Below are 21,190 nucleotides of genomic sequence, written 5' to 3'. Positions count from 1 at the left end.
TAGAGCAATTTTAGATTCACTGTGAAAGTGAGAGGAGGATGCAGAGATTACCCATATGCCCTTGCCCTGCACACACACAGCCTCCCCAGTTATCAGCATCACCACCAGAGTGTACATGTGTTAAATCGGTGATCCTACACTGACACGTTATCACCCAGAGTCCATAGTTTACATTCAGGTTTACTCTTCGTATTGTACCTTCTATGCGTCTGTTCTTTTAAGAAATACATTTGCTACCATAGATTTAGATAACCTTTTAGTGTTGATTCAAGGTCAGTTCTGGTTGTCACTTTTCTAAGTCCTGATTAGCAAAGAAAGAGCGAATTCCTTGAGGAATTAATAAGCAGTGTTCGTTAGCCGGTAGTTCAGTGACTTGCAAACTGACTCCTCAGGAGACTGGAAGTTCTAAAGCCAACAAACCTGCTACTGTGTCAGCTAATGGCAGCGTTGCTGCTAAGCTTCATTGTTTGAATCTTGGCTAAAATCCTACAGATACATAATTCTCAAATAAACTCAGAAGATCTTTGTTTGATTTTGTCATTTATTTGTGGGGGAAGATGATCATTGCTCAGTACTCACCGAGAGCTGTCGTGTCACCGCTCCGGAACAACTTACATTCTGAAACAGAATGCTTGAGTGGCACATAAGCAGGCAGGAACCACCTGGACGGGTACGTGTTACTTTTCACGTGGGGATTCCAGTCGCCCACATGTAGTCCCAGGGTTCCTGTTCTCGATGAAGGAGATGGTTATTGAGCTCTGGCTGATGGAGGGCTTTGTAATTCAGTAATTAATACTTCTGAAATTATATAGAATATATGCATTTTTTATAAAATACTGAGTGTTTCGTATGTATTAGTAACAAATTATTAAAAAATTAAAATGCATAAAAATACTAGTAAGAGTGTAAACAAATTGGTGTCGGTAAACCTTGATTTTTTTTTTTGACTGGTGGACAATTTCACCTTAAAAATTCTTATTTAGATTATGTATTTCTATTCCCCTAGCATTAAACTAAGTCGGTAACAGACCTCAGGATTGTATACTTTTTTTTTAAAGTTTATTGGGGTGACAATTGTTAGTAAAATTACATAGATTTTAGGTGCACAATTCTGTATTACATCATCTGTAAATCCCATTGTGTGTTCACCACCCAGAGTCAGTTCTCCTTCCATCACCATATATTTGATCCCCTTTACCCTCGTCTCCCACCCCCCTCCCCCCTTACCCTCTGGTAACCTTTTTTTGTTTTTTTTAATATAAGCTAAAACCATTTACGTTGTCTTATCTTGAATGAGCCGTTTGTTTGACAGTGTTCTTACCTCTTTGCTTTGAAGGACAGAACTTGGCAAGATTATGCGTACCAGAGCTAAGGAAATTGAAGTGAAATTGCTTCTTTTTGCTATTCAGAGAACAACTAACTTTGAAGGGTTTCTTGCAAAACGCTTTTCTGGCTGCACCCTGACAGATGGAACCCTGGTAAGACCTTCCTGAGAGAGGCCAGAACGTGAACTCCGTGGGTAGGGTGGGTGGGCTTCACTTCACTCTTTCACAGTATGGTGATTCCACCATTGGCTCAAGTGCTTAATCCCCCATTCCAGGGATTTTGCTCAATTCCTGTGAGCAGTGATGATGCAGAGTACTCTGCATGGATTTATTGTTTGTCTCTTAGGCGGTACTTCATGTTTTTAGAATGGCCTGTCATCATTTTATCGAAATATTGGCCCCATTTTACAGACTATCAATTTTGTGAGTCAAGGAGGCCTGACTTATTCAGGCACAAATACCTTATTACTTTATTAACTATCACATTGTATTATAATTAGGTATGTTTTTACATGAGGGTTTGTTTTCTTAACGTCTTCTGGTGAGCAAACCAGGTCAGCACGTGTCTATGAACTTCAAAGCCAGTATGGAGAGCTGCAGGTCAGAGAGATACTAAAAGATTAAACACAAAGGTACGAGATCTGAGGATTATGCGCCTCCATTGGAAAGGTGGGATGTGGTGGTGTTGGTGAAAATCATTTCGTCTCCTTGTAATCAAAGACTAGGCAAAAGTGTCTCTCTGAAAACCTCTCTTTTGGAAATCCAGGCCCCCTGCTAACACAGTACGCTTTCTTCTGATTTCCTATCCACGGGGAAACCAGATTTTTATCTTTTATGGTACTTTCTGTATACATCATTATACACGCACAGACCGTGAGTGCATGAATTATGGCTGACTCATCTCTGTTCCCTAGTCATGCAAAGAATACACGGACCACATGCAGGCAGGTAGGAATGAGGAGAGAGAGGAAGAAATCAAAGCTGAGAGAGTCAGACCTGTTGAATTGCTTTTAAAACTGGATTTGTGTTTTTTTTAAACTGCTAGTAACAGAGAAGTGATGTGATTTGGTAGGAAAATCCTTGACCCAGCAGTCAAGAGAAACTTGTGACCATGTCGTGACTCTGCTATAACTCAGTGAACTGTCTGCTCTGTTAAATGACTAGATAGTATCCTTCAATAACAGAGTACCAGGGGGAATGAACAAGGCATAAAACCCAGAAACCATAAAGAAAAGTCCTGAAAGATCTGACAACATAAAAAGAACAAAATTCTGTTTGGAAAAACAGACCATAAACATAATTAAGGTGTAAACGACAAACCAGGAAAAACCAGTTTAACCTATATAAGACAAATGATCAATATCCAGCATACATAAAGAATTTTTTTAAAAATCAGTGCAGAAAAGACCCATTAGAAAAATGAGTACAGGTTTTAGCAGGAAATTCATCGAAGAAATACAGTGGGCTAATAAACATGAAAAAAACAGAACAAAATACTAATTTCATACATCAGGTTGGCCAAAAATATTGTAAGACTAACAATATAGAATTTTAGTGCTAGTGTACAAGTTGATACAGACTTGTTGGAGAGTGAATTGTCATTATGTATCAAACATTTAAATGCCGGGGGCAGCCAGTTAGCTCGGTTGGTTAGAGCTCAGTGCTCATAACACCAAGGTTGCCGGTTCGATCCCCGCATGGGCCACTGTGAGCTGCATCCTCCTTTAAAAAATATATATATATATAAATGCGCATGCCTTGTGAGGCAACAATTTCATATCTAGATATGAAGTCTACAAAAAAAGCCACACATATAGAGGGGATCCAACAAATCCACCAACAAAAAGATGAATTGCAGCCTTAAAAGCAAAAAAAAAAAAAAAAGAGATTTCCATAATGTCCATCGTTGAAGAATGGTTAAATAAAATGTGGTATTTTATTGTACACTGTGGAGTAGTGTACAGCAGTTTAAAAGGGGTAGAATGGGGGATAGATCCAGTTGTGCTATCATAGAAAAAAAAACCCTCTCAAATACAATGTTAAGTGCAAACTATAAGCTGCAGGCCAGTACATATGGTATAATTCCACTTATGTAAAAAGCAAAAAGCATGTTTATGTATGTAAGTGTGTAAGAAAAAGGTCTGGAAATAATAACAGCGGATATCTCTGGGGAAGGAAGTTGGAGTGAGAGTAGGTAGAAAAGCAAAGAATTTTTTTTTCATTCTACTCTGGTATTTTGTTTGAATTTTTCTTATACAAAATCAGTTGCATACTTTTGAAACATATTTTTTGCATTTACATACTTTATTTTTCAGGTTTGTTTTTTTTTTAAATGAGGGAGATGGGCCAAATCAGTGACTTCCAAACTCTTTCTTCTAACAAACACTAACGTGGAATCCACACAGAGAATAATAGCTAAGATACTTTGAACGTCCACTGTGTGTTCCATAGTGTGCTAGGTGCGTTTGCTTAAATTCCATCACTTTGCTCCATCAGCTGGAGAAGGTAGGCGCTATACTCATTGGCAGCTTACCCGAGGCTGTGCAGCTTGCATGTAAATACAGCAAAAGTGAGCTGCTGTGACTGAAGCAGGGGAGTAAGTGCAGAGATTGGTGCTGGAGTCCTGTTCACTTGTTTACCCTTCGCCTTTGCTACCTTCTCTACCCCCCACCCTTCCACTCCTAAAATCCTGGGACTTCAGTGGGATCTCCTCTTTGCCCCCCAAGGCCTGCCTCAGAGTAGGTGTCTCAGGGCACTGGGCTCACTAGTGGTGGCGGCAGCACTCGGTTTTAAGGCAAGACCACAAGGCCCTACCTACTCAGTGCCACTCATGACTTTATCAAAATAAAATGCGGCTGAACCACAAAGCGCTCTTTCCGTACTTAACAAATATATATGTACATGCTCTCCTCTGCTTGTTAATTCATGTTCAGAATTGATTTCTTTTTAGTAACAAGGGCAAAATAGGCCGAAAAACAAACGAACATGCAAGTCGCAGAAGGAAATAGGTAACAGCAATGCCACTGAAAGAAGCGTGCGTCTCTCCTGAGAAGTATTTGGTTAACGTCAGTGCCTGCCTGATTTCCTCATGCTGGCTCTTCTCTCTGCCCTACCCACGCCATGCTTTGGGCCTGGTTTCAAGCAGAGACTCCCATGGCTCTCAGTTCAGCCCTACAGAGATCTGCTTGGGGACGAGGAAGTTTAAGCATTGAGCACAGGCCCCACCTGGGAATGCCTCCCTGAGTGCCCATGGCTTCCCGCTGGACAGGGTTGGTAGAGCGTAAAGGCAGGCTCTACGAACCAGTGACCCAGCTAATAGGTCCCAATGAAGGATGCTTGAATAGCATCAGTGCCAAACACCTGTTTTGAGCTAGTCTTCCCCTCCTTTGGCTGGACCCTACTTCCTGGTGATTTTGATTTCACATTTAGGGAGTTACAGGTTACGGGGGAATAAATGGCCGAGGATAGCCTGTAAACTTGGGGCTGTCCCAGAACACATCAGGTCTCTCTTGTGCTAGGAAATGCCCCAAAGGTCAAAAGAGCCAGAGTAACATGGTCAGGAAAGGCCCCTCTAAACAAGGTGAGGCAACTGAACAGGGCAACCATGTAGAGACCGTGAAAAACTGGCAGACGCTATATGGAAATTTGTGAAGAACAGTGCTTTTCTGTAGAGAACAGGATTAGGGATGGCCGAGTGGCAGGTGGCTGACTGGAACCTACTCTGTCTTAGAGCTGACTGGCTGGAGGTGCTGCGTTTTGGCAGCAGGGCCTCGCTCCATGTCCACTCGCTCTGCCAGGGCCCTGCTCCTGGAGGGCAGCCTTCCGCCACCCAGCAGATGCACGGTCAGCTAGCAGCACTTGAACCTTTTCACCAGTCCCTTCCTTTTTGGTCCTCCATTTTTGAAATTTTCTGCCATAATTGATTTACAAATATCTCCTCCGATTGTTCAGTGGTTGCTTCCTCTCCTATCAAGTTTGCAGAGAGTTTCAGGTTACAAATCCTTGGCCAGAAAAATCCTGCTGAGCCATGAGTTCTTTATCCTCCCCTCCCGTTGGTTAGCTGCTTTCTCCACAGGTTTCTCAAAATTGTTCAACTTCTTTAAGTCAGACACCTCCCCCCTGGCTGTTCTTTGTTCCAGTTCTGATGACCCAGCGATTCTGCATTCCGAGTCCTGACAGTGACTGCTCCGTAGCCTTCGAGGATTTTTCCCTTAAACATTAGTTTCTAGAAAGGCAACAGAACTCCTGTGGTCTCTTAAACAAGGCAGGCCAGGTCTGGGAGAATTGGTTCACTGCTACCTGCTGTGGGAAGATGTGAAGGCCGTGCTTCTCTCTGTAGGTGATACTCACTTTGAGCTTGGTCCTGCCATCACTTTGCTGTGGACAAAGTTGAGCCACACCTTCTTCACCTATAGCAGAGGCCCGGTCAGATTAGTCGTGGCCACTGGCCGTGCGCCCAGCAGACAACGCCGGGAAGAGGCTGGCCTGGGCTGGTCCAGGGCTCCCACCGACCTGACTCCCAGTCTACCTGTTGAGCACTCCGCCTGAAGACCCCTGTTCCTTGTCTCTTTACCTTCTCCTCATGCTGCCTTGCTCTCCGGCTGGTTTTTGTTTTGTTTTGTTTTTTTAAATCTTTTGTGGCCAACATTTTATTTCCGAGTATCAGAATAAACTACAAAATGAACCAAGGTATATCTTGATACCCTATAACAAATGCCAAATTTCATAGAAAGTTAGTGAATTTCTTGGAAAGTTATGGAGCAGATAAGTCAGCCAAGGAGCCAGGTTGAGCAGAGACCCTCCCGAGCCCACCTGTCTCCACCCTTGTCTGATTGACAGTGGAACAGTGAGGGTGCGCTTGAGGGACGACAGCTCACCTGGGAAAATCTGCCTGTTTAGCTTCTCCTAGCTGATCAGCGTGATGCATCACCTCTTGCTCTGTTGTGGCAGATGGGACTTTGACATCTGCTAGAAATGTAGACTGAGAGAACCTTGCGGACAGGATTTGTTTGGGTTTTATTGTACTAGCCCTAACAAGTTTGTAATGTCCAGTGCTGTCACTGTTACTGAAAGAATTGAGCTGCCACTGCTTTTCGCTAATTGTCTCAACTCCTGACCCTTTAGGAGGGATTCAAAATAGTCTGTAAATTAAAATGCCTTGAAATTAAAAGCAGATGTCTGGATGTGATTTAACTATACCCATATGCATTATTAGTGACTCGGTGATTATACATTCAAGGTAAATATTATATTCAGCCTCTATGAAAGCAGAGTAGATCGGGTTATGTTTTTATAACTGGCTCAATGAATTTGGGAGATTTTTTTTAAAAATAAAATTTAATTTTTTTCCCATTTCTTGCAGCTGGGTTTCTCCTTTCCTTGGCCATTGCATAAGTTGCCTTTCTAAATAGAATCGTCTTTTGGCTTATAGGGGTCATTTTAATATACAGTTTCATTTGCCCAGTTTTTAAAATTACATTATAAATATGGAAGCTGTAGGTATGATTTTTGTCCATACGGATTGAGCATAAGAGTGTTTGTAAAAGTCTTACTCCTTACAAAAGCCCACACAGAGTGGCTCACCCTACACCTCAGTCTTCCGCCAACTTCACTCCTGCATTAGGAAGAGTGTGTCAGAGGAGGCATAGTCTGGGCAATTCTGCTACAGTACAAGGTCTTCTGTCCTAAAGAAGGACATAGTTTTCCCTTACCCAGTGAGCCCCCTTTCGTGTTTCAAGATATTTTATAAATGCTTTATTTGGTGGTAAAGGAATATATTCCTTCATTTGAATAACATCCTAGTAGAAGATTCTGTTTGTTTCTGAAAAGAAAGTAACACATGCTCAAAATAGAAAATACGGAAATTACAGGCAAGAATGGAAAAGCAGAAAAAAAAGTCCTTCGTTTTCCCATCAATCAGATGAGGATTTGGGTATGTTCATTCTGTATGTACATTTTAAGCAATTGAAATTGCACCTTTTAAATACATTTTTCTCTGCTTATTTGTTTAAATTGAAATATAATTCATATAACAAAATTTCACATAAAACTTCCCATTAAAAGTGTACAATTCCTTTTTTATTTATTTTTTAGTTTTAGTATATTCACAAGGTTGTGCCACCATCCCAACTATCCAATTCCAGGATATTTTCACTGCCCCCAAAAGAACACCCCACCCCACCCCCCAAAAACAGTTGCTTCCAATTTCCTCCTTCCCCCACAGCCCCAGGCAACTACTAATCTACTTTCTATCTTTATGTCTTAGCCTATTCTGGACTTTTTTATATAAATGGAGTCATATAATTATGGCCTCTGTACCTGGCTTCCTTCACTTCACATAGTGTTTTCAAGGTTCATCTATTGTATAGCATGTATCAGTACTTCAGTCTTTTTTATGGCTGAATAATATTCCATTATATGGCAATGCATTTTGTTTATCCAGTTGTCAGTTAACAGACATTTGAGTTGTTTCCTTGTGTGCTCATTTTTTGTGTGAACATATGTTTTCAGTTCTCTTGCAGTTACATCTGGGAGAGGAATTGCTGGGTTATATTGTAACTCTATATTTAACTTCTTGAGGAACCTCAAAATTGTTTTCCACAGCAGATCACCACCATTTTACGTTCCCACTACCAGTGTAAGAGAGTTCTGATTTTTCTACATTCTTTGTTATTTTTGTTTTTTTGTGTTTTTTTTCATTAGAGCCATCCTCATGGGTGTAAAGTATCTCATTGTGGTTTTGATTTGCATTTCCTAATGATTAATGACATTAAACATTTTTTTCATGTGCTTATTGGCCATTTGTGTATCTTCTTTAGAGAAATGTCTGTCAAGTTCTTTGCCCATTTTTAAATTGGATTGTTTGTCTTTTTATTATTGAGTTGTAGGAATTTTTGATATATTCTCAATATATTCTTTATATTCTTTATATTTTTTACCATATATCAGATATATGATTTGCAAATATTTTCTCCCATTCTGTGGCTTGTCTCTTTTTTTTTTAACTTTCTTAATTGTGTCCTTTGATGTACAAAGGTTTTCAAGTTTTATGAAGTCCAATGTATCTATTTTTCTCTTTTGTTATTTGAGTTTGGGTGTCATACTCAAGGTCACAAACATTTTTTTAAAATATAGTTAATATACAGCATTTTGTTAGTTTTAGGTACACAAAACAGTTACTCAACTAGGGTTCCCTTTTCCCATCATCCTCTCCAACACTTACCTCTTTGTTGTCTTTTTGATGATGGACATGCTGACAGGTGTGAGGTGGTACCTCATTGTGGTTTTGATTTGTGTTAGCCTGATGACTAGTGACATGTCCTCTTTGGGAAAATGTCTGTCCAGGTCCTCTGCTCATTTTTTAATTTAATTGTTTGTTATTTTGATGTTGAGTTATTTGAGTTCTTTATATGTGTTGGATATTAACCCCTTATTGGATGTGTCATTTGCAAATGTCTTCTCCCATTCAGTGGATTGCCTTTTTGTTTTGTTGATGGTTTCCTTCACTGTGCAAAAACTTTATTTGAATGTAATGACATTTGTTTATTTTTGCTTTTGTTGCCCTTGTCTGGGGAGACATATCTAAAAAGATACTGCTAATGCTGATGTCAAAGAGTTTACTACCTATGTTTTCTTCTGGGAGTCCCAGGTCACAGACATTTACTTATGCTTCGTTCTAAGCGTTTCATAGTTTTAGCTCTTACATTTGGCTCTTTGATCCATTTTGAGTTAATTTTCATATATGATGTGTAAATAGTATTATTTTATATCCTACTTTTCCTCATATGTCTTAAGTGCTTTCTTAATTACTATATAATATTTCATTATACAGTGTTCCATAATTTCCCTAACTATCCTTTTCTTGTCGGACCCTTAGGTGCTTGTCATTTTTTTCACTTTTATAAATAAGGCCACAATGAGCATTTTTGTGAACAAGTCTTTGTTCACATGTGAGATTATTTTCTTACGATACAACTGGAATTATAGGGTCAAAAGGTAGGAGCATTTTCAAGTTTAAGGTAGTCTTGTGTTTTAAACTGCTTTCTGTGTTCTTGTCTTCTTGTGGATATTCCTGCTTAGTCTCTCCCATCACTGAGCCTTGATATTAGTGATGGTTTATTAAGATTCAGAAGAAATAGTCACTCTTTGTTTTAGTGCATTTTATGGGGCCAACTCTGCCAGATAAAGACAAAGCGATCTGAAAATGTTGTTTTCATTATGAGAGTAACACATGCTTCCACTCCTAGGTATGTACCCAAGAGAATTGAAAATTCTCCTATGTTCGTGCATACAAACCCTTGCACACAAATGTTCGTAGCACCACTATTCACAGCGATATATCCGAGAGTGGATTATTATTCAGCCATTAAGAGGACTGAAGCACTGACACATATCACAACATGGATGAACCTTGAAAACACTACACTAATTGAAAGAAGCCAGACAGAAAAGACCATGTATTATATGACTCCATTTATGTGAAATGTCCAGAATAGGCACATCCATAAAAGACAAAAAGTAGATAAGTAGTCGCCTAAGGCTGGGGGAGGGGAGGATTGGGAAGGGAAAGCTAATGGACGTACGGTTTTTTGGGGGGTGAAAAATGTTCTGGGCTTAGATAGTGGTGATGGTGGCACACCCTTGTGAATATACTAAAAACCACTGAATTGTAAATCATCTTAAAATGGTGAATTTTACGTTAATTATATCACCATTTTAAAATATTAAGGGTTTTAGAAAATACTGTCCGAGTTTAGTTATAAATCATCTTCACTCTACAGATAAATAATTTGTCTACCAGAGAGAGAGAGAGAGAGTAATACATGCCATTTAAAGCTCAGAGAGGATAAAATATTTTAAAAGAGCAATCTCTTCCTTCTCAACTACTCTAAATCCCTCTCCCCAGAGATGTCCACTGCTTAATAGTTTGGGGTATGTTTTTGAGACTCTCTTACACACACACACATATTTTTGTTTTGTTTATAGAAAATGTTGCCAATATGTCTGAAGAGGATATTATTTAGTACTTCTCATCTGATCAGCATTTATTCACAAATATTTTCCAGCTCCCTCTTTGTGCGGGGGCTTGGGGAAAGATGAAACATAGAGTAAGGCAGATGCTTATGGTCTAGCAGGAGAATTGTCACCATAATTGTCACAATATCAGAGATGAGCGTGGTGGTACCAAGAGGGGGTGCCAGCAATAGTAAATCAGTTGTGCTTTGTGCTATGCCCACAGCCCTATCAGCTGAGGTCTCCAGGCCATCTCTTTAAGGACAAATCAGGAATTGGGCTGAAGTAAAGTCTTTATGGAATAAGAAATGCAGAAATTGCAGAACGTTCATTTCATAACTGAAAGCTTTCTCCTCTAGGGAAAGGAAACAGACGAGTCTTGAATGTCAGAATTCCTTCTTTGATCATTTGAAGTGTCTAGCTAGGGCCTCAGAAGTGGATTTGTGCAGGCGGACCCAGATATGGATATGCTATTGACTAACGCCAGGCTCTCTCTTCCTAACAGTAAATTAGACCGCTTGGCTGTCCTGTGGCCCTTACTGTTTTGGAGGCATTGGGAATCCCATGTGGTTTAATTAGTAGGAATTAACTTATTATATGAAGAATTTTTCTATCCTGTATAGACTTGAAATCAACTGTCCCAGCAAAAAAAAAAAAAAAAAAAGCTTTTAAAATTGGAAAGTCGTTCATTTCTTGGCAAATTTTTTGTTTCATTGAGCAGCCCCGGAGCTCATGGAATATGTCATTTGAGTTATTTAAAATCTAAAGCCAAACTTGTAATTCTCTATGGTTTACGACAGCTGCAAAGCGAGAATGAGAAGTGTGGTCTGGTTGGCTCTGACAACAGGGCTTGCTCGTGCACAGAAGGCTGGGTTGTGCCGCTGATTGCTCTCTGCAAAGCCTTGTTCTTTCATCACAGCAAATTAATCTGAGCAGTAATGTAGTGCTCTAAATAGCGGGAGTCTATATCCGTCCTCAGGGCTTCGTAATGTCACATTTACCAATAGCCTAGTGGTTCCTGCGGTACTTTAGGGGCTTCGCTGGAGACCAGGGAGGAAGGGAGAAGCTCAGTATGCCTTTGCCTTGTAATCTGATGGGCCCATTGCTTTCATTTCCTGGAGCTCTCCCAAAGAGACTAAGTAGTACACAGGGACAGGATCTCACTTGTGATCAAAAGGAATTCTTTTTATGAGACTGCTTAGCCCTGTGCTCCCACTTCTTCCCCTTCTGAGATTTGCTGTATCCAGAGGCACAGCCGCAGTTCTTCCTCTTTTAGTTGCCTGCCCGTTAAATACTAACGAACACTCCCACTCACCAAGTTTTCCCCATGTGCCAGGCGTTGTTAAGCTGCGTTGTATACCTGTCTCATGCTTTACGTACATTATCTCATTGAACCCTCGTGACAGCTCTATGTGGCAGGTATTAATATCCTTTCACATTGCATGTAGAAGAAGTGAGGCTTGGAGAAAGAAAGCAGTGTACCCCGAGTGATAGGGCCTGGCCCCAAAGCCAGGGTTTATTACTCAGGTAATGGGACATCTGCCAGGCAGTTGCTCAGGCCAAAGAGGAAATGATTCTTGATTCCTTTCCTTCCTTCACCCTCACATCCACTCCCTCAACAAATCCTCTTGACCTTCTCCTAAATATGTCCCAAATCTGGCCACTTTTTTCTATCTCCACAGCATTAGCTTTGTCTGTTCCCCTGTCAGCCCTTGCTGGGAACACTGCAGCAGTCTCAGACTTATACTGGTCTTGCCTCCATTACAGTCCATTCTCCTCACGGCAGGGAATGAGATTTTAAAAATCTAAACTAGATCATATCACTTCCCTGTTTAAAACTCCCACTGACGGCCCAGTTGCAATGAGGAGAAAGCCTAACCTTTACCATGGCCCATGATTGGGCTCCTGCTGTCTCTGTGCTTTCTGCCCCGCACACGTACTCACTGCAGCCTTTGCAGTGAGTCCCCCTGCTGAGAATGCTCTTCCCCAGATCTTTGCCTGAGTGGCCCTTCTCCTCTGCTCAATTGTCACCTCCTCACAGAGGCCTTCTCTGATCATTATGTATACGAGGTCGAACAATTAGGTTCGCGAACTCATCCTAGAAAAAGTGATACGTACCTCATTGCTGAATATCACTAGGTCACCTTCCAAGTGCTCCCCTTGGGAAGCTATGCACCGATGCCAGAGCCTAGTCCACCATTCAAAGCAATTTTGGAATTCTTTCTGGAATGGCCATCAGAGCTGTCATTGTATTACCCTGATGTCCTGAATGTCATCAAAATGTTTTCCTTTCAATATTTCCTTTATCTCTGGGTAAAGAAAGAAGCCATTTGGGGCCAGATCAGGTGAGTAGGGAGGGTGTTCCAATACAGTTATTTGTTTACTGGCTAAAAACTCCCTCACAGACAGTGCCAGGTGAGCTGGTGCATTGTCGTGATGCAAGGGCCATGAATTGTTGGTGAAAAGTTCAGGTCCTCTAACTTTTTCATGCAGCCTTTTCAGCGCTTCCAAATAGTAAACGTGGTTAACTGTTTGTCCAGTTGATACAAATTCATAAGGAATAATCCCTCTGATATTTAAAAAAAGGTTAGCAACATCATTGCAACAAGTTTGGGAACTTAATTGTCAGACCTCGTATAGCCAATATAAAGAAGCACACCCCCAACCTACCCCAATTCCTACATTTTATTCTCATCACACCCTTTTTTATCTGTCTTATTCCGGGTTGCGTCCCTATGGCCTAGAAGAGTGCCCAGAACAGAGGAGATGCTCCTCTCCGACTCAAACATTTCCTTGGGGAAGTTTTCTGTGACGCTCTGTTGCATCCTTTCACAACAACCCCAATTTGTCCTGCCTGGCCCTCATCACATGTTTGTGTGATTATTTGATTAACGTGTGTCTCCCCCATCCGACCATAATCTTTATGCGGGCTGAGGGTGGTCTGTCTTGCCCACTGCTTTACTCCTAGTGCCCAGCACGTCATTTGTTAGTGGATGGAGGAATGATGAATGACTTTTGTTGCATCCACTTGGTTCACTCTTGGAACGTGTTTGCCTCAAGTGAATGAGCAAGGGGTTCTTTAGTGCCCATGACTCCCTCAGGAGTCACCTCAGGATGTTAATAGAGACAGACAGTGGGAATAGGAAAGAAACCTTGGCAATCTTCCGACCTGTAACACTGAGCCAGTGGCCCGCGCTCTACAGCCCCAAATGCCTTTTCAATGCTGCCTTTTATGTTTTACGTCTTACTGCTTACATCCATCCATTGGACATTCCACCAGTGAGTGTGGAGCCCAGAAACACCTCAGTCCACCTCACCGATGTCTACTTCTTGTCATAATTACTGTAATACCTTGTTTTTAAAATGAGGCCTGCTCATCTCTAATTGTGAGGCGTTGTCAACCCTGGTAGACCTAGCCATCGGCGAGGAATGATTAGTTCAAAAACTCAAGTCCCATTTCTGTCACTGAATGATTTTGAATTGAGCTTTTAATTTTAACTTCAGCGATTGACTTGCTCTCCCCATCTCCCAAGGACCAAAAGACTTGGCATCCTAGAGATTCAGCTCAATGACATGATCCCCAAACCCACTGTTGAGCCAGTAAGTTCAGGAATCCGACACTATTAACTCATTTTTGTTGTTGTTGTTGAAGCTTAGGCTTTGCAGATTCCCCTTCTCACCATTCCCCTCTCCCTTACAGAGACAACTAAAGCTTACAAATACTGTTTTCAAAGAAACATTTCTTTCTAAAAATAGCCTAATTCTAAAAATAAACTTAAATAGCTCTAAGTTTATAGGGATTTCTTTTTTTTCCACATCAGGCAAAGAAGCCAAAATTCGGAGTGTGTAAATTTAAAATGTTTGCTTGGTTGTTAGACCATATTGTTTCTCAGCAGGATACCACAAAAATCATTATCTTACTAATGATTACCTTGAGCTAATGCATTAATCACAAAGCTTTCTTCATACACTGAGGCTCTGTCTAGCTATATAATAGCATCCAAGTGTTTTGGCCAGAATTCAGTAGTTTACGTGAGTGTAAGCAGAATTGTTTGAAAGCCTAAACCAGACACAGGTGTGGGTTTTGGGGGTTTTTTGTGTTTAAATTTTATTATTTTTCTGTGTGGGGTTTTTTTTGGTTTTTTTTTGTAATGTCTTCAGCGGATATCCTGGCACTTGACAAAGTCATTCACGCTGTAGTCCATCTGCTGTCCCTCTTGGCTTAGGGGTTAGTTCAAGTTGCTCTACTGATATATGCTAAAATGTCACAAGCACATTTTAGAAATTCCCTCCCCACCTGGCTTCTTGTCTCCAGAGAGTCGTTCCTTGCCCCTTCCCCTCATTGCCAGCATCAGCCAATTCCTTTTGTCCTGCTTGTCCAGCAGAAGTTTCCTTTCTGCTGGAACTCCCAGCTCCCTGACATAAACAACATCTCGAGAGCAAATTTGTAAAAAAAAAAATTCCAGAATTGAGCTGCCTCAATTCTGTAGTTGCACTGGAATTGTCATCATCAGTGTCCCTTCTGTGCATCATGTGCTTCATCTAGGATTTCACACACTATCACATTTGGTCTTTCAAGTAGTCCTGCGACTGTATCCTCGTTCAGCAGCTGAGGCTGCTGCAGCTCAGAGAAACTAGATGATTTGGCCAACACAGCAGAGTTGGAGCTAAAACCCACATCTCCCGCCTCCAGCTTTCCCACTGGCCTGTGGTCCCACTCAATGATATATTGTGAAAGAGTGGTCATATTCAGGAGCTGGGAAATAATTTTTCTCAAGGAGATTTTGTTGTGGTTGTTGTAATAGGACTTATTTGGGAAGGGATTTCTGTCTATAATCTAGAACACATAAGCTTAGCTTTATAGTTTGTTCTTGAATTCAAACCCATCTGGCACTTTGATTCATTCATTCATATTTATGGAGCATCCATTACATGCCAGGCAACAGAGATAGGATGCAGAACAAGGTAGATACAATCCTTGCCATCATAGAACCTAGGTGGGAGAAGACACATAAATGGGCCATTGCAATGGTTTAATAAATATTTGGGTAGGTAATGTACTGGGTGGGATGGGAGCATGTGGCAGGGACATCTGACCCAAACTGGACAGACAGGGAAGGCTTCCCAGAAGAAGGGACTTCTATTTTGAAGATAGAAGGATGAGTGAGTTTCAACCAGATTGGGATTGGGGTCAGGTGAGTGGGCAATAAGGTTTTAAGAAGATGGAAAAGCAATGTGAAGGCCTGGAGATGAGAATGTGGCCCATGTTATCTCAGTTCTTGCTCAGTAGATCAGATTTCATGACATAGCTGTTGGAGAGACTTGGAAAAAGCATGTCAATGGGGAAAGCACAGAAACTACTTATTTCTTTCTCATGTCTTCCTAACAGAAAAAACTCGAGTCTCCACTCGCATCCACCAATCCCTTCCTGGAAGATGAACCAGCATCAGAGATGGAGGACCTGGCAATAGAGAAAGGAAATTTAGATCAAGTAAGTCTGGTTTGCATTTCCATGTGCAGCCTACCTAATGTTTGTTTCTGAAAATGAGTCTGTTTGCGCTAAATATGATCCTTTGGCTGTTGGCCACATTCAGAGATTACAGCTTTGGTGGTCTTGATAGAAAGCCTTTATCTGAAAGTGCATTTAGAAAACTGAGCAAAAGAGCAACCTTTCCTGCCCTATCCCTCTGCTCCTGAAGAACCTCACCACGGGAATTAGCAACACACTTAAGCTTAATTAGCCCTGTGATGGGGCAGCAGAATTCTGCCCTGCTTCGTTCATCATCTCCTGCACTTGTCAGCTTAGCTCTCAGTTGTGCTCTCATCTGGTCCGGCGATGATGTGAGAGGCGGAAAGATCCCCAGTGAAGTTAGCAGCACCATCAGCTAGGAGAGGCCCCTACTCAGCGTAAGCTGATCTCTTTAGGTCTGGAAGCCATTGAGGAGGCCTGGAAACATCAAGGTGACCAATAGCATATTTGGAGAGTTACTTTTCAAAGCACGCTAGCACTTTCATTTCCTTTGGATTTTTCTGTCCAACTCTTAAATTTCCTCTCCCTTCATCCTACAGAATGGTGTTTTTGTTTCACTGCCATTTTATGACAAGAGCAATAAATCAGAACTTTTCCTGTCTGGATTAGTTATTCTTCTTTTTAATTTTCTACACTTGGCTGCTAACTAATTATTTTATAGTATTGTTTTGCTCCAGACACTACCAAAAGGGAGGCTGGCTGGAAAAACCAGCTCTGGGAAACCTGTAGCCACACTCTTTGCAGCTAACCCTACGTTCCTAGCACAGTGAGGGTGGGTGTACAATCCTAACAGGAGCCAAGAAAGCACAATTTCCAGGAGCAGTTCTGAAGTGATGCAATAACACGTGTCTGGTCCATTGATTAAATAATTGTAATAACATGAACACCTCACATTTTTATGGTGCTTTATAGTTTAAAAGTCTTTTACATGCTCCATTTCATTTCGTCTTCACAGTTCCTGCCTCTCATTTTATAGGATTTTATATGAGCTGCACTGCTTGCAACTGAGAGAGGTTAAGTGATTTGCCCAGGGTTACAGAGTTTGGAAGTGGAGGAGCTAGGACTGGAAGCCAGGTCTAGAAATCAGAAACTAGAATTCTTTTTCTGGCACTCTTTTTACTACACTGTGATGTCTCAATGAAAAGTAGAGGACATAGAAATGAATCCCATGAATAAAAGTGAATGAATAAAACTGAAGGGATACCTTGAGGCTATATCCCAGAGGTCTGTGGGATTAGAGGTAATGGATTTAAAGCCATCCTATCAGCCAGCATGGGAGAAAACAAAAGATTTTTTTCTAACTGAAGAAATGCATCTCTTGAAAGACCCTATCTCCAGAGCAGAGTCGGTAAATGCTGTGCTCGCCTCCACCCATGACCACATCAAAATTATAACTACACTACAGAACAGCCATCATTGAGAATCGCCTGAAGTCTAACTGAACAGAAGTTCTGTAACTAAAGATATACAGAATAAGCCACTTCAAGACTTGTAGGAGGGGTGGAGATGCAGAACAGGCTGGTCCCACATCTACATGTGACAGTTAAAAATTGGGATGGGTATCTCAGCTGCAAAGTTCCATCCTGAGGAGCAAGGGATCCCAGACCCACACCATTCTCCCCATCCCAGGGTTCCAGTGTTGGGGAGAGAAGTCCCCATAATTTCTGGTTGTGAAAACCAGTGGAAATTGTGGCTGAGTGAGCCAGAAGGCAGCTGCAGTCCTAGGCTCTCCTCTTAAAGGGCCTATGCATGGACTTACTTGCTGATGCACTCACTTGTTCTGAGCTCCAGCACTGGGGCAACCGCTAGAAAGGTGCTAGGGACATTTGGGGAAGAACTGAATTGTCTGGCTTTAGGGCAAGCGGTGGAGGGCAGCTTTCTCCCAGACAGAAGTGCTGGCAGAAACCATTGTTCCTTTATTGAGCTCTCCTTCAATCCACTCTGCACATGGGCACCAAATCTGAGTCTCCATCAACCTGGCTAACATTGTTCACCCTGCCCTGGTGATTCCCTGAGACCCTGCCCCACGCAATTTGTGGGCCAACCTGAGCTGCTTCTAGTGGCTTTTCCATACAAACAGCCTGTCTTGGCTCATGCTGTGGACTTTCCTAAAATCTCTCAAAGGTTCACAAACCCAAACAGTAGCATCTGGCCTCGGTGTGCCCTGTACCTCTGCTAAGCAACAGCAAGCCCGGCACTTGCACAGCAGCTGGCCTCAATTCACAGCTTAACCTCTCCCAGGCACTTCCAAACCCAGCACAAGTGGCAACCATCTGCAGATCACTTTGTAGCTCATACCAAGTGGCCCCTGCATGGCTGACCTTGGCCTGCACCAGAGCCCCTCCCAAGAGGCCCCAGAACCAACACACCCAGTGGCCAGCTTCAGACCACACCAGAGCACCACCAACCACTTCCACAAACAACACACCCAAAGGGCAGACTCAGCAGGCACCAGAGCCCCGCTAAAATAAATCCTGCTCTGTAAGATCATCCCCTATATAACACCTCCTCCACTGTAGTCATGGCCAGTCCTCGCAACCAGTCAATCTGAGGGTCAGGGTCAGTCTCTCACTTTGATGTGCCAACAAAAATCAAGGTTCAGTTACAACAGAAGGGCACACACAATCCACACAAGGAACACACCTAGAGCACCCAGCTCAGGTGACCAGAGAGTCTGTGCCACTGTGCCCCACCAGACACCTACTACATAAGGCCACTCTACCAAGACCAGGAGTCTAGCAACTCTACCTAATATATAAAAACAAACACAAGAAGGCAGCCCAAATGAAGAGACAAAGAAACATGTCCTAAATGAAAGAACAGAACAAAACTCCAGAATAAGAACTAAACAAAATGGAGACAAGCAATCTACCAGATGCAGTGTTTAAAACACTGGTTATGAGGATGCTTAGTAGTCTCAGGGAGAACTTCAATGAAGAGATAGGAAACATAAAAAAGAACCAGTTAGAAATGAAGATACAATAACTGAAATGAAGAATACATTAGAGAGAATCAACAGTAGATTAAATGAAGCAGATTGAATCAGTAATTTGGAAGATAAGATAGCAGAAAACACCCAATCAGAACAGCAAAAAGAAAAAATCCAAATAATGAGGACAGTTTACAGGGCCTCTGGGACGATATCAAGCATACCAATATTCACATGATCGAGGTACCAGAAGGAGAAGAGAGAGAGCAAGGAATTAAAAACCTATTTAAAGAAAACTTGCCTAACCTGGCAAAGGAGATAGATATTCAAGCCCAGGAAGCACAGAGAGTCCCAAACAAGATGAACCCAAAGAGGCCAACACCAAGACACATCATACTTAAAATGCCAAAAGTTGAAGACAAAGAATCTTAAAAGCAGCAAGAGAAAAGCAGTTAGCTACCTACAAGGGAGCTCCCATAAGACTGTCAGCCGATTTCTCAACATAAACTTTGCAGGGCAGAAGCGACTGGCATGAAATATTCAGTGATGAAAAGCAAGGACCTACAACCAAGATTACTCTAACCAGCAAAGCTATCATTTAGAAGGACAGATAAAGAGTTTCCCAGACAAGATAAAGCTAATGGAGTTCATCACCACCAAACCAGTATTACAAGGAATGTTAGAGGAACTTCTTTAAGATTAAAAAAAGATCAGAAATATGAATAATAAAATGGCCATAACTACATATCTATCAACAATTACTTTCAATGTAAGTGGATTAAATGCTCCAATCAAAAGACATAGGGTGGCTGAATGGATAAGAAAACAAGATCCCTCATATATATGTTGCCTACAAGACACTCACTTCAGATCGAAAAACACAGAGACTGAAAGTAAAAGGTTGGAAAAGATATTTCATAGAAACGAAAAAAATGCAGGGGTAACAATATTTACGGGTATACCAGACAAAACAGACTTTAAAACAAAGGCTATAACAAAAGACAAAGAAGGACCCACTAACTCTACTTCTGGGTATTTATCTGAAGAAATCCAAAACACTGATTTGAAAAAACATATTCATCCTTGTGTTCATTGCAGCATTATTTACAATAGCCAAGATATGGAGGCAGCCTGGGTGTCCATCAATGGATGAATGGATAAAAAAGTGGTACATATATACAATGGAATATTACCAAGCCATAAAAAAGAATGAAATCTTTCCATCTGCAATAACATGGATGGACTAGAGGGTGTTATGCTAAGTGAAATAAGTCAGACAGAGAAAGACAAATGCCGTATGATTTATATGTGGAATCTAAAAAACAAAATAAATGAACAAGCAAAACCAAAACAAACTCATAGGTACAGAGAACATTTTGAGGGTTGCCAGATGGGGGAGGGAGGATTAGAAGGATGGGTGAAAAAGAGAAAGCGATTAAGAAGGACAAATTGGTAGTCACAAAATAGTCATGGGGATGTAAAGTACAGTATAAGGAATATAGTCAATAATATTGTAATAACTATGTATGGGGTCAGATGGGTACTAGATTTATCAGGTTGATCACTTCGTGAGTTACATGAATGTCTAATCACTATGTGGTACACCTGAAACTCATATAATATTGTATGTCAACTGTAATTAAAAAATAAAAAATTACCTTAGAAAAGCATCTGTCACATTGTGGGAGGAAAGACTGGCGTGAGGAGTCTGGATGTAGAGGTAATGCTTCTGGTGTATCCTCCTCTTACAGTCAGTCACCTGCCCCCTGTGAGCTTGCTTTGTGTAGTAGTGCCATTTTCAAGGCCCTTCTGTCTCCCCAGTGCTAGGGACTGCCATTGTCACATCCAGAACATGCTCGCAGTGTTGCCGTGGAAAGTTATCCTTTTAGTTCATCATCCCTGGATGGGATTAAACTGGATTAGGATAGAGTTCCCCATTGGCTATATAGTCAGTTTTGCCATGTCAAATAAAATACAATTTTTCTTTCTCATGGAAGTTTTTGCTCATTCTGGAAGCTCAAGGTTATGGTTGTAAGGCCCAAGATCTGTTCATTCTAAGGACACAGAACACAGATACACGGGGTAAAGCAGTGTCACGTGGTGGGGAAAATGTCAGACTCTGGTCTGTCACTAACTGACCATGTGACCTTAGGTAGGTTTTTTTACTTTCTCTATAGACTTCTCTAGTTTCTTCATCTTTATGTATGTATGAAAGTGATGATAAAAATCTCTTAAGTCTGAAGAGCTCATTCAGTGTAAGTATAAAAATACAATTCTAAGTGATAAAAGAAAATGGCTACATGATATTCTGACAAACTCAGGCTGATCAGTCTTCCGCAGGCCCTGTGCTTGAGGAGGCCCCGCAGAACACTCAGAGAGCTGCACACACTAAAA

At 41.4% G+C, this 21,190-nt stretch overlaps 1 protein-coding gene across 1 annotated transcript in view; it reads left to right on the top strand.

The window, feature by feature from the left end:
- Window positions 1-21,190, top strand: part of VPS53 (VPS53 subunit of GARP complex) — a 134,631-nt gene that overhangs the window by 50,744 nt on the left and 62,697 nt on the right. The window contains exons 11-12 of the mRNA XM_074319960.2: window positions 1,337-1,478; window positions 15,727-15,828. Of these exons, the coding sequence (XP_074176061.2) occupies window positions 1,337-1,478; window positions 15,727-15,828 (244 nt within the window). The remainder of the gene's footprint in view (window positions 1-1,336; window positions 1,479-15,726; window positions 15,829-21,190) is intronic.

This window comes from Rhinolophus sinicus, chromosome 12 (assembly GCF_057876585.1).
Source record: "Rhinolophus sinicus isolate RSI-liver-muscle chromosome 12, RSI-T2T, whole genome shotgun sequence".
Lineage (NCBI taxonomy): Eukaryota > Metazoa > Chordata > Mammalia > Chiroptera > Rhinolophidae > Rhinolophus > Rhinolophus sinicus.
Note: the sequence above shows the minus strand (reverse complement) of the source record. Positions and strands in the feature narration are given on the sequence as shown.